This window comes from Mesoplodon mirus (genome assembly GCF_964341445.2).
Source record: "Mesoplodon mirus genome assembly, chromosome: X".
Taxonomy (NCBI): domain Eukaryota; kingdom Metazoa; phylum Chordata; class Mammalia; order Artiodactyla; family Ziphiidae; genus Mesoplodon; species Mesoplodon mirus.
The window spans coordinates 43607084-43628269 of record NC_138981.1 but is presented as its reverse complement, the minus strand read 5'-3'; the positions used below and the strand labels follow the sequence as shown (position 1 = coordinate 43628269).

Here is a 21186-nt window from a genome sequence, read left to right as displayed (position 1 = left end):
TAGTCATTTGGGGAATTTGGACAATGCTTATTAGTCTAGTTTTTGTTTTGATCCATTACAGTCATAGAGTGGCCTTGTCTGATGTTTGGAATCTGTGAAATTGGTCATGTCCATTGGGAGAGCACCAAAGCCTTTCTGTGAGTGCCAGGCCAGCTCATGGATGTCAGGGGCTGCATTTCTTTCTCATTCCCCCCCGTTCATCCAAGGTCAGATGAGGTCAGGCTACAGGACATGAATTTATATATTCTAATCATCGCCATTGCTGAGATATTGCTGATCTGGAGGTGGCACCGAGAAAATTGTCTGCAGGAGGACTTGGGCAAGTCTCTCCTGCTCCTTTTGTTGCAGGATGAGGTATTGAAACTTCTGATGTGACAAGGGCTGCACAGTGGCATTTACGACTCTGGACAGGATCCATCGGCCAAAAGCACCACAGGCAGTTACCAGAAACAAGATGATGATTCGTCCTCGTAATAGACTCTGGACACAGGGGCCTAGATGACTCAACCCAGGCCATGGAAACATGTCCCATGGTTCAGCTGGTCTCTTGTGGAGAGCCAGGTGCCTTTTTCTTTTAGCCTCACCAGAAATTGTTCTACTTGACCTGTAGTATTTGTATAAGTGCAGCAAGAGGTATTGCTAAAGCTAACTCGCTCCTCGGATTGCTCGTGACAGCCTGGCTAAAGAATTTAGACTTTTTTGGGGGTGGGGGAGCCTTCTAGAGTAGAAGTTGTGTCACTTATGGCATCTGTTAGGGTCTGAGACAGGTTTGGGGCCATCTTTTCACCATTGTGGGAACCGCAGCTCACAGAGAATGCAGGAGGAGCCAGTTATCTCTCTGGGAGTTGTCCAGATTCTGCTGTGCTGCCCTCTTCTTTTCATGAAAATGTGATCCTCTGGAAGAGAGGTAGTTTTAAATATCTGGAAGTCTCTAACAATTACCCCAAATATATTGGATAAGTTAGTGTGTGGCAGGTTGGTGTAAGTCTGATGTCCACCTCAGAAATGGTATCCCAGTGGAGCACAGACTTTATTGGGAGTATAAGTATCATTTTGCATGAGTTAATTATATGTCTCTGGAAATGGGCAGATAACGTGAGTGGAGGTAAGCAGTTCCCAAAAAGAGTGTCTCTGAAGAGAACAAATGTTTGTAGGGAATTCCCTGCGGTCCAGTGGTGAGGACTCCAATCTTCCACTGCTGGGGGCCCGGGTTCGATCCCTGGTCGGGGAACTAAGATCCCGCAAGCTGTGTGGTGCGGTCAAATTAAAAAAAAAATGTTTGTAGCTAATATTAGTTCTCATTCCTTACGGGCTACGTTTTGCTGATAGGGTTGTAGTAACCTCAGTAGAAGCATTTTGTTGATGTGAGGTCAATTTTTATGTCACTGAAGCTTGGGATTAATGTCGTGGGAGAAACTTAAGAACCAGAAGGGGCCTATAAAAGGAAACGTTCCTTTTCAAGTGTTTAAAAGAAAAAAGATTAATTTTTTGTCAGCAAACAGTTAAGTTCAGAGCAGTAGCTATGGTCTGAGAAAAACCCATCAGAACATTTTACTTTTTCTGAAGTGGGAGAAGATCATAAAGGGTCAAAAGTCGTAGGATGAAGATAAGGGAGAACATATTGAGCCTTAGAGTCAGTTCCTAGGGAGTACAATAACAGGCAAGATGAGTGGTAAAAGGAAGGAAAAAGGCCACTGAAGAATCAGAAAATTAACCTTGGGCAGAAGCTGTCAACTTCCGCGGTCAGCAGTTTCTGGAGGGACCCTAAGAATCCCGTTTAAAGTATTCCAATGGAATGGCCACCCAGTAGTCAGGACGAAGTGATGTATATCTTTTTTTTTATTTTCCACATCTTTATTGGAGTATAATTGCTTTACAATGGTGTGTTAGTTTCTGCTGTATAACAAAGCGAATCAGCTATACGTATACATATATCCCCATATCTCTTCCCTCTTGCGTCTCCCTCCCTCCCACCCTCCCTATCCCACCCCTCTAGGTGGTCTGTATATCTTATAAGCTGGGAAACATGAACTTCAGTGTCAGTACCTTGGAGTTTTAGTGTGTCGGTTGCTAACAGTACCTGAAAAGGTCTTTTCCACGAAGGCTCAAGGGCAGTTTTTCTCTGATGCCTCTTCAGAAAACCAAGCCTTCAGGTTTGGGATCATGCAGAGGCTGCTTAGGTGGGTGTTTTGAAAAAGCAGCTGTACTTGTTGGTGATAAAGCTGGAGGTATTTTATGAGTTCCCTGCTGTGATTAATGATATCAGCATGTCATAGGGTAGAGTCTAGGATTGGGATTACTTTCCAGATCCATGGGGCAACTCGTTATTAACTCAGAAGGAGGTAACTTGTGGATCTTAGAGGGGACAGATTTTACTGCTGTCAAGGACCTAAAGTTCAAGGGGTTTCTGAGAACTTTAAAAATTTTGGTTTTAGAATTCCGTTAGTTCTCTGCACTTCTCCTGAATTTATGGACGATAAGGACAGTGCCATTCTAGGAGATAAGAAAAAAGAGTTATGTTCAGTGGCCAGTGTTTTGTATCTGTTTCTTACTTAGAAACTGTCCAGATATCCAAAGATTATTTATTAATTAACTTAACCATTTATCTAAGGCCTTAAAATTAGTCAGGATCTGGAAATTTCAATTTTAGCTAATAGGTTAAATCTCTGTGATTTGTAGCAGCTTAAGAATTTCATAAAATTTCATAACTCTTTAAAAAGTTATTATCATTTCATTTAATTGTTCTTAAATATATTTTTTTCAGGAAGTTATGGAAACAGTGGTAACTTACTTAACTCATAAAACCAGTGTAGGACACTTAGAAAGGTTAAATAATTTAACCCTGGTTTTGGACAAACCAAAATATTGTGCTGACATTATTTTTAAATGGTAAACTAATTTTTAAAGACTCTCAGTCATGGGACTTCCCTGATGGTCCAGTGGTTAAGACTCTGTGCTCTCATTGCAGGGGGCCCAAACTCCATCCCTGGTCAGGAAACTAGATCCCACATGCCGCAACTAGGAGCCCACGTGCTGTAACTAAGACCCGGCTCAGCCAAATAAGTAAATAAATAAAGACTAAGTTGTATCAAAAGCTCTTCTTCATCTTGGAATTAAGCTCTTTTCTTCTTTTCTCATAACTAGAATAACAAAGGCTATTATGCAAGTATACTTTTCAGTGTCTACAAAACGAAACATAATTTAATAACATGTTCTTTTTTTTAGACATTTTTGACAGTTTATCTGGACTAGAAAAAAAAGTGTACACATAATAACTGAATGTTTTTTGATCAGTTAATCTTTAAAAGTGTCCTAAGGGGGTAAAACAGAGGGAGAGGGACAAAAATTAACAGGGACCCAGCTTCAGACAAATATGAAATTACGATGTTTAAAGGGTAATTATTTGAAGAAGGAAGAATGTATTGATACAGAAACCCCATTTTGACAAACACAAGAAATAGAAAGATAAATAGATATATAGATATTGAGATTACAGCTGGTTTAGACAATAACTCAGGCCACTGACAATTTTACTAACCTAAATAATTTTAAAGCTACCATTCATTAATCCTTGAAGTATAGAAACAAAGCTAATATAGTCTCCTATGTTAAAAAAATTCTCTTTTAGATAAAAACAATCTCCTCATGACTCATGAGGGTTTCTTCCCTTTTTGTTCTAAGGTACCCTTTTTTTTTTTTTTCTGGCCGCGCAGCACAGCTTACTTTCCGGACCAGGGATTGAACCCGGGCCACGGCAGTGAAAGCTCCGAGTCCTAACCACTGGACCACCAGGGAAATCCCCTGAGGTACTTCTTAAGTGAACAATCTTGTTCATGTCAGAAATTCCCCAATGTGGCCATGGTAATTTCAAATTGACCCTAGAGAAATTATGCCAGGTAGAGAACATGATAGTAGGAAAATATGAAGGAGGCAGGTGTTTAGCATAGAAGGGTTGCAGTTTTAGATTCAGAAGACCCCATGAGAACTTCCATGGGCCATAAGGATGGTGCTTGTGCAATCTTGTGTCTCTAGAGTGTGGCTGAAGCCCAACCATTACCCATCAGAAGCTGAATAAAACCTCCTGTTTGCAGGCCAATGAAACAGAGTTCCTAGGGACACAGAGACATAATTGAAGAAGTCTTTTTAAGGTTTTATTTTAATAGCTTTATTGATGTATAAGAGACATACAATAAACGGACATATACAAAGAGTATAATTTGGTTAGTTTTGACACGTACACATATGCCTGAAGCCATTACCATCATCAAGATAATGAATATATCCATCACTCTCAAAAGTTTCTTCTTGCCCCTTTATTATCTCTCAGTCCTGCCCCTCTGTGCTCCTAACTCCCAGGCGACCACTGATCCACTGTTACTCTAGATTAGTTTTCATTTTCTAGGTTTGTATATACATGGAATTATACAGTACGTTTTCTGTTTTGTCTGGCTCCTTTCACTCAACATAATTATTTTGAGAATCAAAATATCTATCCTGCTGTGTGTAGTTCATTCCATTTTTTTAAACATCTTTATCAGAGTATAATTGCTTTACAATGGTGTGTTAGTTTCTGCTTTATAACAAAGTGAATCAGCTATATGTATACATATATCCCCATATCTCCTCCCTCTTGCGTCTCCCTCCCACCCTCCCTATCCCACTCCTCTAGGTGGTCACAAAGCACCGAGCTGATCTCCCTGTGCTATGCGGCTACTTATTACTAAGAGGTATTTCATTGTATGTAAATACCACAACTTGTTTATCCATTTAAGTGTTGTTGGACATTTGAGTTGTTTCTAGTTTCGGCAATCACAAACAAAGCTACTATGAACATTTGTGTACTAATCTTTATATGAACATTTGCTTTCATTTCTCTCCAGTAAATATTTAGGAGCAGAATGTCTGAATCTTATGGTAGGTGTATGTTTAACTTTGTAAGAAGCTTCCAAACTGTTTTTCAAAGCGGCTGTGCCATTTTACATTCCCACCACCCACTTATGAGAGTTCCAGTTCACGTGGTATGGTGAGTCTTTTAAATTTTCGCCATTCTAATAGGGGTGTAACAGTATCTCACTGTGGTTTTAATTTGCATTTCCCTAATGACTAATGGGGTTGAGCATCTTTTCATGTGAGCATTTGCCATTCATTGTCTTCACCAAAGTGCCTGTTGAGATGGTTTGCTCATTTTTTAATTAGGTTATTTTCTTGTTATTAAGTTGTGAGGATTCTTGACACATTCTGGATACCACTCCTTTATCAGATAAATGATTTGCAAACCTTTTCTCCCAGTCTGACCTCTCTTTTCATCCTAGCAACAGTGTCTTTCAAAAAGAAGTTTTAATTTTGATGAAGTCCAATATACCAGTATGTTCTTTTAAGGAAAGTGCTTTTGGTGTCATATCTAAGAAGTTTTTACCTAACCAAGATCCTAAAGGTTTTCTTCTTTGTTTTTGTCTCGAAGTTTTATAGTTTTAGATTTAGCTCTTTGACCCATTCTGAAATTAATTTTATATATGGTGTGAGGTATTGATAGGAGTTGTTTTACTTTTTACATATGGGTATCCAATTTTTCCAGCATGCTTTTTGGGAAGAGGATTGTTGAAGACACTCCTCTTTTCACTAAATTGCTCTGCACCTTTGTTGAAAATCAGTTGCCCACATATATGAGTCTACTTCTGAATTCATTGTTCCACTGAGCTATATGTCTATCTTTACCCCAATACCACATTGTTTTGATTATTGTAGCTTTATAATAAGTTGTGAAATCAGGTAGTGTCAGTCCTCTAACTTCATTCTTTTTGTTCTAAGCAGTTTTGCCTATCCTAGGTCCCTTGCGCTTTCATATGAATTTTAAAATCAGTTTATTAATTCACCCCCCCAAAAAAACCCAGGTGTGATTTTGATTGGAATTGCATTGAATCTATAGACCAACTTGGGGATAATTGAAATCTTAATAATATTGAGCCTCCTGATCCATGAACATGGTGTCTTTCTCCATTTATTTAGGTCTCCTATTTTTCTCAGTAATGTTTTATGGATGTCATTGTAAAGGTCTTTCACATCTTTTGTCAGATTTATACATGAGAATTTCACATTTTTGGTGCTGTCATAAATGGTATTATTTTTAAAATTTCAACTTCTGATTGTTCCTTACTAGTATATGAATATAATAGGTTTTTGTAAATTGACCTTTTATCCTGCAGCCTTGCTAGACTTCCTTACTAATTCTGGTAGCTTTTTTTTGTCGATTCCATCTGATTTTCTACATAGATAATCATGTCATCTGAAAATAAATAAATATTTATTCTTTTCTAGTAAGGATACCTTTCATTTCTGTTTCTTGCTTTACTGCACTGACTATAAATTCCAGTATAGTGTTGAAGAGAAGTAGTGAGTTCAGATACTCTTGTCTTACTCCTGATCTTAGGAAGAAAACATTGTCTTTCACTATTAAGTATGATGTCAGCTGTAGGTTTTTCATAGATGTCCTTTATCAGGTTCAGAAAGTTCCCTTCTATTCTTCGTTTGCTAAGCATTATTATCAGGAGTGAATATTGGAGTTTGTCAGATGCTTTTTATGTATCTTTGATATATAGCAAATTATACTGATTATTTTTGGAATGTTCACTCAAACTTACATTTCTGGAATAAGTCTCACTTGGTCATTGTTATAGATTGAAATGTTTGTGTGCCCCCAAATTCATATGTTGAAGCCCTAGCCCACAATGATTTGGTATTTGGAGGTGGGGTCTTTGGGAGATAATTAGGTTTAGATTAGGCTAGGAGGGTGGGAACCTCATGATGGGATTAGTGCCCTTATAAGAGGAAGATTTCTCTCTCTCTCCATGAGAGTAGGCACCAAGGAAAGGCCATGTGAGCACACAGTGAGAAGGCAGCTGTCTACAAGCCAGGAAGTGGGCCCTCACCAGACATGGATCTGATAGCAACTTGATCATAAACTTTCCAGCTTCCAGACTGTGAGAAGTAAATTCCTGTTGTCTAAGACACCCAGTCCATAGTTTTTTGTTGTAGCAGCCCAAGTGGACCAAGACAGTCATGATGTATTATCCTTTTCATATATTGTTGGAGTTCAATTTGCTAAAGTTTTAAGAACTTTTTTTTTTTTTTTTTGCGGTACGTGGGCCTGTCACTGTTGTGGTCTCTCCCATTGCGGAGCACAGGCTCTGGATGCGCAGGCTCAGCGGCCATGGCTCACGGGCCTAGCCGCTCCACGGCATGTGGGATCTTCCCGGGCCGGGGCACGAACCCGTGTCCCCTGCATCGGCAGGCAGACTCTCAACCACTGCGCCACCAGGGAAGCCCCTTAAGAACTTTTTTGCATTTACTTTATTTATTTTTATAAATTTATTTATTTATTTATTTTTGGCTGCGTTGGGTCTTCGTTGCTGTGTGCGGGCTTTCTCTAGTTGCGGCAAGTGGGAGCTACTCTTTGTTGTGGTGCGCGGACTTCTCATTGCGGTGGTTTCTCTTGTTGCGGAGCATGGGCTCTAGGTGCACGGGCTTCAGTAGTTGTGGTTCGCAGGCTCTAGAGTGCAGGCTCAGTAGTTGTGGTGCACGGGCTTAGTTGCTCTGCGGCCTGTGGGATCTTCCAGGACCAGGGTTCGAACCCGTGTTTCCTGCATTGGCAGGTGGATTCTTAACCACTGTGCCACCAGGGAAGCCTGCATTTGCTTTAAATAAAGGATATTGACCTGTAATTTTTTTTTGGGGGGGGGCCGTGCTGCCAACACTGCTTGTGGGATCTTAGTTCCCTGACCAGGGATTGAACCCGGGGCTACGGCAATGAGAGTGCCGAGTCCTAACTACTGGACCACCACGGAACTCCCGATCTGTAGTTTTCTTATGTCTGTGTCTGGTTTTTATATTAGGTTAATGCTGGCCTCATAGAATGAGTTGAGAACTATTCTCTCCCATTCAATTTTTTGGGAAGAGTTGTGTAGAATTGATATTATTTGCTCCTTAAATGTTAGAATTTACCAGCAAGGTCATTTGGGCCTGGAGTTTTCCTTATAAGAAAGTTTTTAACTGCAAATTCAATTTACTTAATAATAAAGGGCTTTTCAGGTTATCTATTTATTTTTGAATGTGCTTTAGTAGTTTGTGTCTTTGAGGGAATGTATCCATTTTGTCTTTGTTGTTGAGTTTACTGGCATAAGGTTGTTCATAATATCCCTTTATTAGTCTTTTAATATCTGTAGAATCTGTAGCAACGTCATTTCTCTCATGTCTAATGTTGATAATTTGCCTTTTTTTTCTGATCAGTTTCACTAGAGGTTTATCACTTCTCAAAGATCCAGCTTTTGGTTTCAATGATTTTCTCTATAGATTTTCTTTCCTAGTTCACTGACTTCAGCTCTGATCTTTATTATTTCCTTTCTCCTACTTTGGATTTCATTTCCTTTTCTTTTTAGAATTTCTTAAGGTGGAAGGTAAGGCCACTGATTTGAGACCCTTCTTTTCTAATATAAGCATTTGGTGCTATAGAATTTCCCCAAGGCACTGCTTTAGCACCATCCCACAAATTGTATTTTTTCTTTTTCATTCAGTTCAAAATACTTTCTATTTCCTTTTTCAGTTCTTTTTGGACTCATGTGTTATTTAGAGGTGTGTTTAGTTTCCAGTAATCACATTTTCCAGAGATGTTTCTGTTACTGATTTCTAATTTTATTCCATTGTGGTCAGAGAATGTTTTTTTTTTAATTTTTTTTTATTAAGACTTGTTTAATGGCCCAGAATATGGTCTAACTTGGTGAATGTTCCATTTGCATTTGAAAAAGATGTACATTTTGCTGCTGTGGGGTGGAGTGGTAAATGTCAGTTAAATCTAGGTGGTTGATAGTTTTGTTCAAATCTTCTATATCCTGATTTTCTATGTACTTGTGCTATTAATTAGACATAAACTGTAATTGCAGGTTTGTCTGTTTCTCCTTGAAGTTCTACTAGTTTTTCCTTAGTGTATTTTGAAGTTACGTTCTTAGGTGCATAAACATTTAGGGTTTTTACGTCCTCTTGATGAATTTGCCCTCACGTGATACTAATATAGCCACTCCAGCTTTCTTTTGGTTAGTGTGAACACGGTATCTTTTCCCATCCTCTTACTTTTAACTTATTTGTGTCTTTATACTTAAAAGTGTGTTTCTTATAGGCAGCATAGAGTTGCATTCTTTAATCCCCAAGCTCTGCTCAGGTCCCTGGGATCTTCAAGAACTCTCTAACTCTCCAAGCTACCCATTTCCTTGTAGGAGGCTCAGATAATTAGAGCATCATTCCTCATAATGAGCCACACCTGCCTTCTATCACCTCTCCCCCGCTCCCCAGAGTTACACTCAGTGAATTATTTCCACTTCCCGAGGACAGTTTTTCAGACAACAGGGACATCCAAACCTATGGCAAGTCCTTAGGCAGTGCCAGATCCAGGCACACTGGATCAAGCAGGCCATGGAAGATTACCCAAGGCTACCTGAGACGTACCAAAGGCTACCTTGGAAAAAGTGGGTGGGAGGGAGGAAATAGAAAACTAATTTGTATAGGGAAGGATTTTATTGATTGAAAAAAACACGTATTTTTCCATTTCCAGAAAGTGTTTCAACTAAGATAGAAAGCACAGGACCAACCTAGAGTGCTCAGGTGCAGCCCAGGTGGGCCCTTTGGGAAGGAGGAATGTGCCCCTGAAAGGATAAGGAACACTTGCTCTATGCCCAGTGTATTTATTGGCTTCCTATTTCTGCTATAACAAATTACCACAAATTTAGTGGCTTAAAACAACACAAATTTATTCTCTTATAGTTCTGGAAGTCAGAAGTCATGGTGTAGACAGGGCTGGGTTCCTTCTGGAGACTTCAGGGGAGAATTCATTTCCTTGCCTTTTTCAGCTTTTAGAGGTCACCTGCATTCCTTGGCTCACGGCCCTTCTTAGCATCACTCCAACCTCTTGCTTCCATGATCACAACTCCTACTGCTACTGACACTGATCCCCCTGCCTCCCTCTTAAAGGTACCCTTGTGATTATACTGGTTGGGCTCACCTGGATAACCAAGGATAATTTCCATATCTCAGGTCCTTAACCTTAATCACATCTGCAAAGTCCTTTTTATCATGCAGTGTAACACATTCACAGGTTCCAGGGATTAGAATGTGGACGTCTTTGGGGGGCCATTAGTTAGCCAACTACACTCAGTTACAGGTTAGACTAGCTATGGAGAAGGCAAGTTCACCAGGTCCTAGCTCCATCGCGAGGCCTGTCCACTCTAGATTTGTGTGAATTATCTTGCTCTTTGGATGTGAGCTTCTAAACTGTTTGCCTTTGTGTCAGATGACTAGTCCAATCTTCTGTCCAGGATGGCAAGAATGGAGCAGTACAGAACTCATGAGTAAACCCCCTCTCAGGTTGTTTTCTTCAGGGAGAAGCTGAGCAGAAACTTGCTGTAGTAAGTACAGCTTAATCAGCCCAATTCCATCTTTCTAGTTTGTTTATAACCTGACAATCGGTAAAAATAAAGGAAACTAAGAAGGTGGGGTGGGAGGAGTAGTCAGGGGAAGAGAAATTAATGCTTGGGGTGTCCAGGCTGTGAGGTTGGAATGCTCACACCCAAACCCACTTTAACAAGATGAGAAATGATGGATGCTCTGAGAGTTTGTCAAGATGATTAATATATTTAGGGAGCATCAGGTCAAAGAACTCATCAGTGACTGGACAGGGCAGGAAGCACCAATCTGGGGCGTGACCACCCCCGTCATCTTGGCTCATTTCAAAGACAACTATCCTCATGGTTTCAGGTCATGCCATCTGTTCCAATCCATGAAGTAAAATTAACTGAATTCACAGAAGCCTCCTTCAACAATGACGAACTGAGTATTACAGAGCTCTATGTGTAGGAGAGACAGCCTCAGGGTAGGCCTTTATTTATTAACTTAAAGTTATTTTTAAAAATCAATATGTAGGGCTTCCCTGGTGGCGCAGTGGTTGAGAGTCTGCCTGCCGATGCAGGGGACACGGGTTCGTGCCGCGGTCCTGGAAGATCCCACATGCCACGGAGTGGCTGGGCCCGTGAGCCATGGCCGCTGAGCCTGCCAGTCCGGAGCCTGCGCGTCCGGAGCCTGTGCTCCGCAACGGGAGAGGTCACAATGGTGAGAGGCCCGCGTACCGCAAAAAAAAAAAAAAAAAAAAAAAAAAAATCAATATGTAATTGCTGCTTTCCATAAAACTTGAAAATAGGTGAATTAAGGTTGTGAAAATCTAATAAACATTTGTTATAAATAAGATACATTTTTTGAAAATATCCCATGAAGGTTATTCAGTGGTGAATAAGATTTTAATCCTATCATGTATTTTTCCTCCATTCTTAAGGGTCAGCAAGCATGCTGAGGATTGTAAAGTCCTGGAGGGAAAAAGCCCCGGGACTGTGCATCCTCTAGTTTATTCTATGAATTTAAAAGTTTCTTCAACATGAAAACAAAGGTTCACCTCTTATTAGAGATATAGACATTAGAATACACCCAAAGCTTTTGTTGGCTCTAACAGAGTGGTATTTGTCGTTTTAGTACTCCAACATTTTACCTAGAAATTTACTGAATCAAAACAGTTATCTATGAAGGAGAGAGAGGTGGTGATGGTGGAGGGAGAATGCAGGGGAAGAGGGGGAGAAGGAGGGGAAAGAGGAGATGGGGGAGAGAAACAACCTTATCTTTTAACTATGTTCACTAATGATTTACCCAATGACCTTCAGCAAATGCATTTCTCAAACATAATGAAAATGTTTATAAATGCCCTCAAAAATCCCCCATGACACTACATAACCCCTATAATCCTAATATTCTTACATGACTCCAAAATAGAATGAATATTGTAAAGAATGTATATTTAAGTGAGGCCGGATCTAAGCCTTCTGAACTTTGTGACTTTAGACAGGCTCCATTCCCCTAGTGATTTATGTTGATCCTAAGGTTCTGTCTTATCGGCCTGATGAAATCATGATTTGCAGGTAAAGTCCAATTTCCGAGTTCTCTTTGTTCCCTGGTATTGACATGAATCACGAATTTGTGCTTCTAAACATTCAATTCCTTCTTCCTTTCCCCTTACCATCTGTTTTGCTTAATGAATAAGATTTTTTTAAATATAAAAGAAACATATGTAAGCTTTTCTAAAACCCATATGCCAAAATAAAAAAATTACCACACTGACAGTAGTTAATAGTTTTCATAATTTAATGAAAAAGTATCGGTAAAAAGGTGACATTTGAAAAAAGACCAAGTTTATCTTTGAAAATTGGACTATATAAGACAAAACGAAAAAAAATTTAACAAAGAAGATTAAGAGGTAATACTTCAAACAACAGCAAAATGTAGCAAATACATTTTGGGGCAATTGAAATGTACACAACTGAAGGCTCCTTCATTTACCTAGGAAAGTCCTGTAAAAATATTACAACTATATTTCCCTGACTGAAATTATTTTAGTCAATACTCTCCCAATGGCATTACATATGGAATTTGGCTGAAGCACTTTTTCAATGTTTGCTTTTCTTCCCACTCACTCAGAATTGAAAGGCATGAAAGGACATAGGCTACTGCCCTGGCCTCTAACAGAAGGAGTTTATAACATAGCTCCACTATAATTTTATTACCATGAAGGTGTCAAATTAATATCCAACCCAGGAGAATGCAAAGTAAAAGCACAGAAACCTAGTGCATAAATAGGAGAACTACTGTTCCTCATTTGGATAGTCCATAGCTTTTTCCATTCAAACAAAGTATAGGACACCTATTACACATGCTATGGCATGTTCACACACGTACACAGGCACAAAAGAAACATTTTGAAGGTGTAGCCAAAGGAGAGGCAAAATACAGAAGTTTTCAGAAAAGGAGGAAGAAATAAAAGCAAAGGAACTCATTAACAAAGCTACAGGCTACAGGAACAAAAGCGGGGGAGAGGAAAACTGCTGAGTTTCCCATATTGACGGAGAGAAGAGGGGCCCCTGCCTTCACTGCAGCTGGGCTGTTTCACCAGGAAGCAACTTAAAAAATCTAAAATGGCCTCTTTTGTCTGAAAAGTCTCACTACATGTTCCCAAACTAGAAGAAAGAGAATACTAATTTAAGGCTAAGAAGAAAAGAGAGCAGAGAATTATAGTTGGCTTCACACTTTAAAAACTGTAACATTTTCCTCTTCTTTAAACACGAGGCAGGTATGTTTTATCTCCCACTAATGTAATTATTCTCTTCCTCCCAGAAATTAATAAAGGCTGATAGTTTGGGAACAGAGTATGAGTAACTTCTGAAAAACAGCTCCAGCCCTTTTAAATGGGAAATTACCTTGGATTCAAAGTTGGTACAAAGCTAAATTATATCCATGTGTTAAACACATGCTTTCAAATTCTGTTTGACAATAAAAATCTGTTTCAAAATTAAAGCAGGTAAGAATACTTAACCTCTCTGCATTTTACTATATCTTAATTATACCTCAATAAAAATTTTATAAACATTAAAGCAGGTATACAAAAACTGTCAGCCAAACTTATTTAAGTCAAACTTATTTGAAAACAATAACACCCTGACCTGATACAAACCCTCCAGAAATGTTCTCACTTTGGGAAAGGCTCTGGGATCCTTCACAAATGCCTAAACTGAGAGAATCAGAGCATCTTCCTTGGAAGTAGTACTTTTGTAAACACTATCCACAAGTTAGCCTTTTATGCTTGTCAGCTGGGTGAAATAGTTACAAGTGTGTCCCCAACAAGCAAGTCTAGGAACAGGCACTGGACACTTATAAGCATTAGGTGTATTGACTTGGTAAGTTAAGATACTGTGAAAGGAACTCAACCTTGTTCAGAGCAAAGGAAGAGAGTAGTGAGTTTGACAGTATCTGAGATATTGGTCCCTGGTCTCTCCCTGAAGAGGGTTTCCAGGTATCAGTGGAGTTAGAAACTTCGTACAGACAGGAGCTCTAGAAGTCACATGCTATAGCTTCAAAAGATAAGTAGTTTTAGTGTCTGATAATCATGGTCTCCTGCAAATCAAGGACAATGCAAGGACTCTTAATACATATGTGTATCAATGTGTTAATATAATTGGAAAGCTGCCCCAAAGTATTTACTGAGCAAATACTCTGGTCCCAGCTGTTCTCACTAGCCTCTGGCAAAAAAACAAAACAAAATAAACCCCTAAACTTTTGGACAATATGTAATTTCTATGATGTGCTCATGAAAATTGGACTTGAAACTGGTTCAAAAACTGCAAAAGCCAATTTACTGTGGAAAATTTTATCCTTTTCACTACAATTCCTCCTAACATATACTAGAATCCTTTTGGTGTATGGGTTTTCCCCAATATACAAGGCAAAGGCAAAGATGGGAGTTTTTCTTGGAATTTCTAATCACCTATGCATTGAACTGTGGGAAAAGGGATATGTCTTGCTTTTACCATGGCAATCCCGTCTGGAGTCATGGGGAGGATTTTCCCTGTCTGAGCTATCTCTCTTTACCCTAACTTTCTCTTTATTCCCATCACTTTCTGCTTCTGAATCACTCAGCTCCAAATCCGGGCAATACCCATCATTTTCCTGATATGGAGCTCTCCCTGCAGACCGCCTGACAAACTGCCTGCCCCAGAGCTGCTCCTTGGGGTTAGTATTCTTGGTTGGCTTCACATAGCACGGGAGGTCCTCTGTGGTCCTCACCCACCTGTTGGTGGTCTCCTTAAAGGACCTGCTGAAGTGTTCCATGGTAGATTTTCTAAAGCTGCCCTGACTGCCCAAGTGGGAGCTGAGCATGGGCTCCTGGTCACAGAACATCTCACTTGAGCTGTCTTTTTGGGTGACATCCCCAGACCAGCTGCCCTCCAGGCCATTGGATTTGGCAAACTTGGAGCTAGGCTGACTTTTCCCATTCCCAATGGAAGACTGTCCATGCAGGGCAGCCTGAAGGACCAGAGGCTTTCCCAGAGACTGCCCATGATAGAACTCTGGAGATGGAGTTCTCCAAGCAGGACTGGGATCCTTTGCTTCACTCCTAGCATGGCTGAGACTGGCCGGCAAGTTATTCTTGCTCTCTAGTGGATACCTTGGGTATGACTTCATTCTCATTTCTAGTGATTCCTGAGCCACCTGCATGCTCCTCATATTGCAAACAGCGGAGCTGCCGTCAGGAGAGAGAGGTCCATGATCAGGCTCTGTGGAGCTGTTTCTGTAGTCTTCCGGGGCTGACTTGGGCATTTTTAACTTTAAGGTAATTCTTGGTGGTGGGTAAAACAATGAATTTTCTAGTGCATTTGTCAAAGGAAGTCCTAAGATCAAAAAGAAAGATTCATTTTAAATGACAGAGTACATTTTCATGAAAATGGACATGACAAGAAAGTGGGGGCAGCACTACTCATAATCAGACAAAGCATACTTTAAAACAAAGGCTATAACAAAGACAAAGGACGGTGTTATATAATGATAAAGGGAGCAATACAAGAGGAGGGTATTACATTCATTAACACATATGTACCCAATACAGGAGCAACTAACTATATAAAGCAAATACTAAAAGATATAAAGAGAGAAATTGACAATAATACAATAATAGTAGGAGACTTTAACCCCACTTACATTAATGGACAGATCACCCAGGTAGGAAATCAATAGGCAACAGTGGTCTTAAATGACACAATAGACCAGTTGGACTTAATAGATATCTATAGGGTATTACATCCAAAACCAGCAGAATACACATTCTTTTCAAGTGCACATGGGACGTTCTCCAGAACGGATCACATGCTAAGCCACAAAACAAGTCTTAACAAATTTAAGAGGAGAGAAATTATATCAAGCATTTTTTCCAACCACAATGGTATGAAACGAGAAATCAATTACAGAAAGAAAAAAGTGAAAATAAACACGTAGAGACTAAACAACATGCTACTAAAAAACCAATGGGTCAATGATGAAATCAAACAGGAGATCAGAAAATACCTTGAGACAAATGAAAATGCAAACACAACTTTCCAAAATCTATGGGATGCAATAAAAGCAGCTCTAAGAGGGAAGTTTAGAGTGATACAGGCCTTCCTCAAGAAACAAGAAAAAATCTCAAGTAAACAACCTAACCTACCACCTGAAGGTATTAGAAAAAGAACAAAGCCCAAAGTCAGCAGAAGGAAGGGAATAAAGATCAGAGAAGAAATAAAATAGATATTAAAAAAACCCAATAGAAAAGATCAATGAAACCAAGAGCTGTTTTTTTGAAAAGATAAAATTGATAAACCTTTAGCCAGGCTCACCAAGAAGAAAAGAGAAAGGACCCAAATAAACGAAACAGGAAAGGAAAGAGACGAAATAACAACAGATGCTACAGAGATACAAAAAAATCATAAGAGAATACTATGAATGGTTACATGCCAACAAATCGGACAACCTAGAAGAAATGGACAAATTTCAAGAAACACACAACCTGCCAAGACTGAATTGAGAAGAAACAGACAATTTGAACAGACTGATCACTAGTAGTGAAATTGAATTTATAATTTAAAAAAACTCCCAGCAAACAAAAGTCCTGGACCAGATGGCTTCACAGGGGAATTCTATCAAACATATAAAGAACTGAGACCTATCTTTCTCAAACTAGTCCAAATAATCGAAGAGAATGGAACACTCCCAAATTCATTCTGCGAGGCCACCACTACCCTGATACCAAAACCAAAGACACTACAGAAAAAGAAAATTACATGCCAATACCTTTGATGAATACAGATGCAAAAATCCTCAATAAAATATTAGCAAACTGAATCCAACCACATATAAAAAGGATCATATGCCATGATAAAGTTGGATTTATTCCAGGGACATAAGGATGGCTCAACATTTGCAAATCAATCAGTGTGATACATCATATTAACAAAAGGAAGGATAGAAAGCACATGATCATCTCAATAGATGCAGAAAAAGCATTTGACAAAATTCAACATCTATTCATGATAAAAACTCTCATCAAAGTTGGTACAGAGGGAACTTAGCTCAACATAATGAAGACCATTTATGCCAAACCCACAGCCAACATCATACTCAATGGTGAAAAGCTAAAAGCCTTTCCTCTAATTTCAGGAACAAGACAAGGATGCCCAATCTCGCCACTTCTATTTAACACAGTACTGGAAGTCCTAGCCACAGCAATCATACAAGAAAAAGAAATAAAAAGCATCCAAATTAGAATGGAAGAGATAAACTGTCACTATTTGCAGATGACATAATTCTTTATATAGAAAACCCTAAAGTCTTCACCCAAAAACTATCAGAATTAAAAAATCCAGCAAAGCTGCAGGATACAAGATTAATATACAGAAATCTGTTGCATTTCTATACACTAATAATGAACTATTATCTCGCAGAAAGTAAAAAAAAAAAAATCCCAACGGGCAACATTTGTTCCCTAAGGGTCCATACTGAACACTCATAGCCCCCATCTCTACCAGGGCCTGCCACCTGTTGCTGCCACAAGCAGTTATGGGGCTGGGTCCCACTAATCAGAAGCCACATGGTCTAGGGGCCAATTTCCTTGGCACCATGGAGGCTCTTCCTGCTGTTCTTTGGTTCTTCTAGTCTTGTCCATCGTGGTGCTCTTGTGGCTGAGCTGCCCTGCTGTCTCCTGCTACACCATTCTGCTGTGACCCGTGATACTCACAACTGACCACGAGCCTTTGATACCTACCTGACACCTTATTTCTGGGTGCCTCTCTTGCTCTATAGCTGGCCCTTGGCAGAAGCTGGCTTCTGCACACCCTGCCCAGTGACCCCTGGTTGCCCAGGCTCCGCCACTGACCTCTGTGTTAAATGAGGCACAGGGAGGTTACAAATGTCTCTGAATATGACTGTCATTATTTCAGCCAAGCTCCCATGCTTAGGGCACTGTAATTATGCTCACTTGTTTCTCTCACTAAGTGGGCAGAATTCTCTGAAGGAATTCTGTCTTGCTGACTGCTCTGTCTTCTAGCTCAGCTCTTAGTCCATAGGAGGTGCTCAAAAAATATCAGTGAATAAATGAAGAGACAAGAGCCCAGATCTCCTAACTTCTGGCTAAGGATCTGTTATAACAGACTATTGTTAAGTAACCCTGGAATTAAATGTTCTCTGGAAACTAGGATCCTATCCTACTGACTTCTAAATGAATCCAATGATTTTAGAATAATTTCATGGCTCCAACTAATAGCCTCAAATATCTGTCTGGGACCTAGGTTATCTGTCCTAGGCCTGCCACTCCATCAACCCCACCCTGGGATTTCTTGCCTCATGAGTCAACAGTGAAATGGGCCACGTTATATCAGGGCTGGACTAGAAGAAATGAATTTAAAAGATTTTAAGTTAAACAATTGATATAAAATTTATACAGGTTACCTGCAGCAATTTCCTGGTTAGCAAGCTGGACTTGCAAACTGAAGATCTGTTCCTGTATTTTGCTTTGTGACAGTTTCAGCTTCTCTCGCCTGGTTATCATGTAGCACAGGTTTCGGACCTGAAAGCCCAACCCCCAGCAAATAAGAGATTTTTGTCATGTTACACAAACCTGACAATTGAAATTGTTTAGCTAAAATTAAGACAACTAAAGTCAGGTGGGGTTGGGGGGTGGTGGGTAGGTCAGGAGAGAAGACAGAACCTAAAAGCTGTATAACGAGAGCCACTCCACAGGAAGTCACATAGCATGATCAGTCGTGGGATCATGGTTCCCATATCAATCAGTAGCACAAGCAAAATGCTCCAAAGCCACCTTCTGAAGTCTACTCTCCCTGTGGTATCATGGGGTTGATATTTATCTGCACAGCCAGGCTCGGAAAACTGAATGATGACTTAACATTTTAGCTTTCCCTTTAGATCCCTGAGTAAATGGTGGCAATGCTGGATCCAGTACAGTTTTCTAATGAGTGCTGGATCAGCAGGATAAAGGTCTGCTGGGAAGACTGGAAGTGGCTTTTTTGCTCACACTTTCAGCTCAGCCAAGTCCCCACAGCCACACGGGTGAAATCCTCACCCTCTCATGCTCCTTCATCTGGACAAATTACTCAACCTTTCTGTGCCCCAGTTTATTCATCTGTAAATAGGGATAATAATTGTACCTTCTTCATAGGCATGTTAGGATTATATGAGTTAATATTTATAAAATGCTTAGAACAGTGGTGCCACATAGTAAGTGCTATATATGTGTGAGTTAAATTTTAAAAAGTGAGCCAAATCTATTAGTTCCCCTCCAAATTCTGGTAGCAGGGAAAAAAACAAGCCACCTCTATAATTATACTTGATTATGAGATTCTCTAGGGTAAAGACAGGGCCTAACTTATCTTTGAACCCCTACAGTACCTAATTTAGTAGATACCTGATTATATATATCTATATCTATATCTATATCTATATCTATCTATCTATCTATCTATCTATCTATCTATCTATATATATATATATATATAGCTAAATTGAATTATCTGGCGCAGAGGCTCTCAACCAGGGGCAATTTTGACCCCCAGAGGGCATTTGGTAATTCGGGAACATTTTTGGTTCTCACTACTGGGCATGTGGGGGGTTGCTACTAGCATCCAGTGAGTAGAGCCAGGGATGCTGCTAAACATCTTACAGTGTTCCCCACAACAAAGGACAGTCCCCTACAACAAAGAACTATCCAGCCCCAAATGTCAATAGTGCCGAGTTTAAGAAACTCTGATCTGGTGCTTTCCTAAATAAAATTCATTCTTTCTTCAGCCTGTAGTCTCATAAGTGTGTCAGTAAAATATAGCTGAGCCAATTTAGGTTCAACAGTGAATAAAAAGTAAACCAAATGAAAATTTATTTCAAATTTAAGGTTCATAGAGCATCTAAGTGAGGACGCTTCCATTCTCTGATGTGTCTACCAGAATTTCAACTAAGCCCAATGTTTGGGACCACGATGAAATCAGAAGATAAGCAAGGACACAGAAGCTTACACTATAAATGTAAATGAGCTGTGTTCTTTTAAAAACTGGAAGTGGGGGTCTCCATTTCTATGCAGACCAAGACCTACACACCTAGTCACAGTCGGTCACCTTACCCTCTCTAGGTCTTGCCGTAGGTGCATAAACATTCTCATGCGAGTGTGAATACTCTCCTCTTTTGGCTGCACCAGGCCATTTTCTTCATCCTCTTTCGGAGGAAATAATGGCTTATTGAAGTTGCTTTTCCGCTTTAGTTTCCAGTAGTTATAGATAAAGTCCACAGCTAGCGTGGGCAGCCCCAGCTCTGCGGCCACATCTTCCACACGGACCAGGGAATAGAACTCCTCCTCCAGCTCCCGAAGCTTCTGTGCCCGCACGCCGGTCTTCTCGCTTTTGGTCTGGCCCTGCTCTGAAGCCCTGTATAGGGGGTACTCGGCCTCCCCGAGCTTCTGCCTGTTTTGGCTGTGCTTGAGGCAGTATGACTTGAACTTTACTTCATCCCCCTCATCTAGGATGGTCTTCATTTCTAGGCTGTGCTCAAAGGCGCAGGTGACGTGGAAGGCAGTGATGCAGCTTTTCACTGAGCACTGTGGGAAGAAAAGATGTGTTAAGGCAGCAGGGCTGTGGGGGGAGAGGGGAAGCCCTATACGCCTGGGCCTAAACTGAGAACTCATAGGAAGCAAAGGAGAAAGTTGGTCTTAAACTGACCATGATGGACACTTTACAAGTAACCCAGGAAATCTGCTCTTATAGAAAACAGTAAAAACAGAGGCAACAAAATGTTTTTTCAAACTCTCCTTTAAATTTTAGCTCAAGCATTAAGTTTTTCCGAGAATTCTTCTTTGGCCCCTGTAAAGAGTCATGCTGTACTTTTTCTGTGACCCCAATATCACTTTATTATATGCTTCTACAATGGTCCTTTTCACACTGTACCTATAGAATAAATGTAAAATCCCTGGCCATGGCTCTTAACGACAGAAGCTGTGTCATTCATCTTTGCATTGCCATCAACTATTGAACAAGGAAGTACTCAAGAAATGCTTCTGAACAATTGAAAGAAAAACAAAATCAATATTATTGCCAGAGCAGCTATTGGTTCTAAAAAAGGCCACAGGAACTCCAATATCTAAGTAACCTAACTTCTTGAAATTGGTCTTATAGAGCTGTGCTGTCCAACATGGTAGCCAGAGTAGCCAACTGACCACAAGCAGCTATTAAAATTAAAATTACATACAAT

The 21186-nt window shown here is 40.0% G+C and overlaps 1 protein-coding gene across 4 annotated transcripts in view; it reads right to left on the bottom strand.

Moving 5' to 3' along the window:
• Nucleotides 1-12218: 12218 nt before the first annotated feature.
• The window catches only part of JADE3 (jade family PHD finger 3), a 163086-nt gene continuing 154118 nt past the window's right edge, over nucleotides 12219-21186 (bottom strand). For all 4 annotated transcript variants that reach the window (XM_082610007.1, XM_082610008.1, XM_082610005.1 and 1 more), the window contains 3 exons: nucleotides 20066-20536; nucleotides 18388-18505; nucleotides 12219-15302 (listed from right to left, as the gene is read on the bottom strand). In XM_082610007.1, the coding sequence (XP_082466133.1) occupies nucleotides 14395-15302; nucleotides 18388-18505; nucleotides 20066-20536 (1497 nt within the window). In that variant the 3' untranslated portion in view covers nucleotides 12219-14394. The remainder of the gene's footprint in view (nucleotides 15303-18387; nucleotides 18506-20065; nucleotides 20537-21186) is intronic.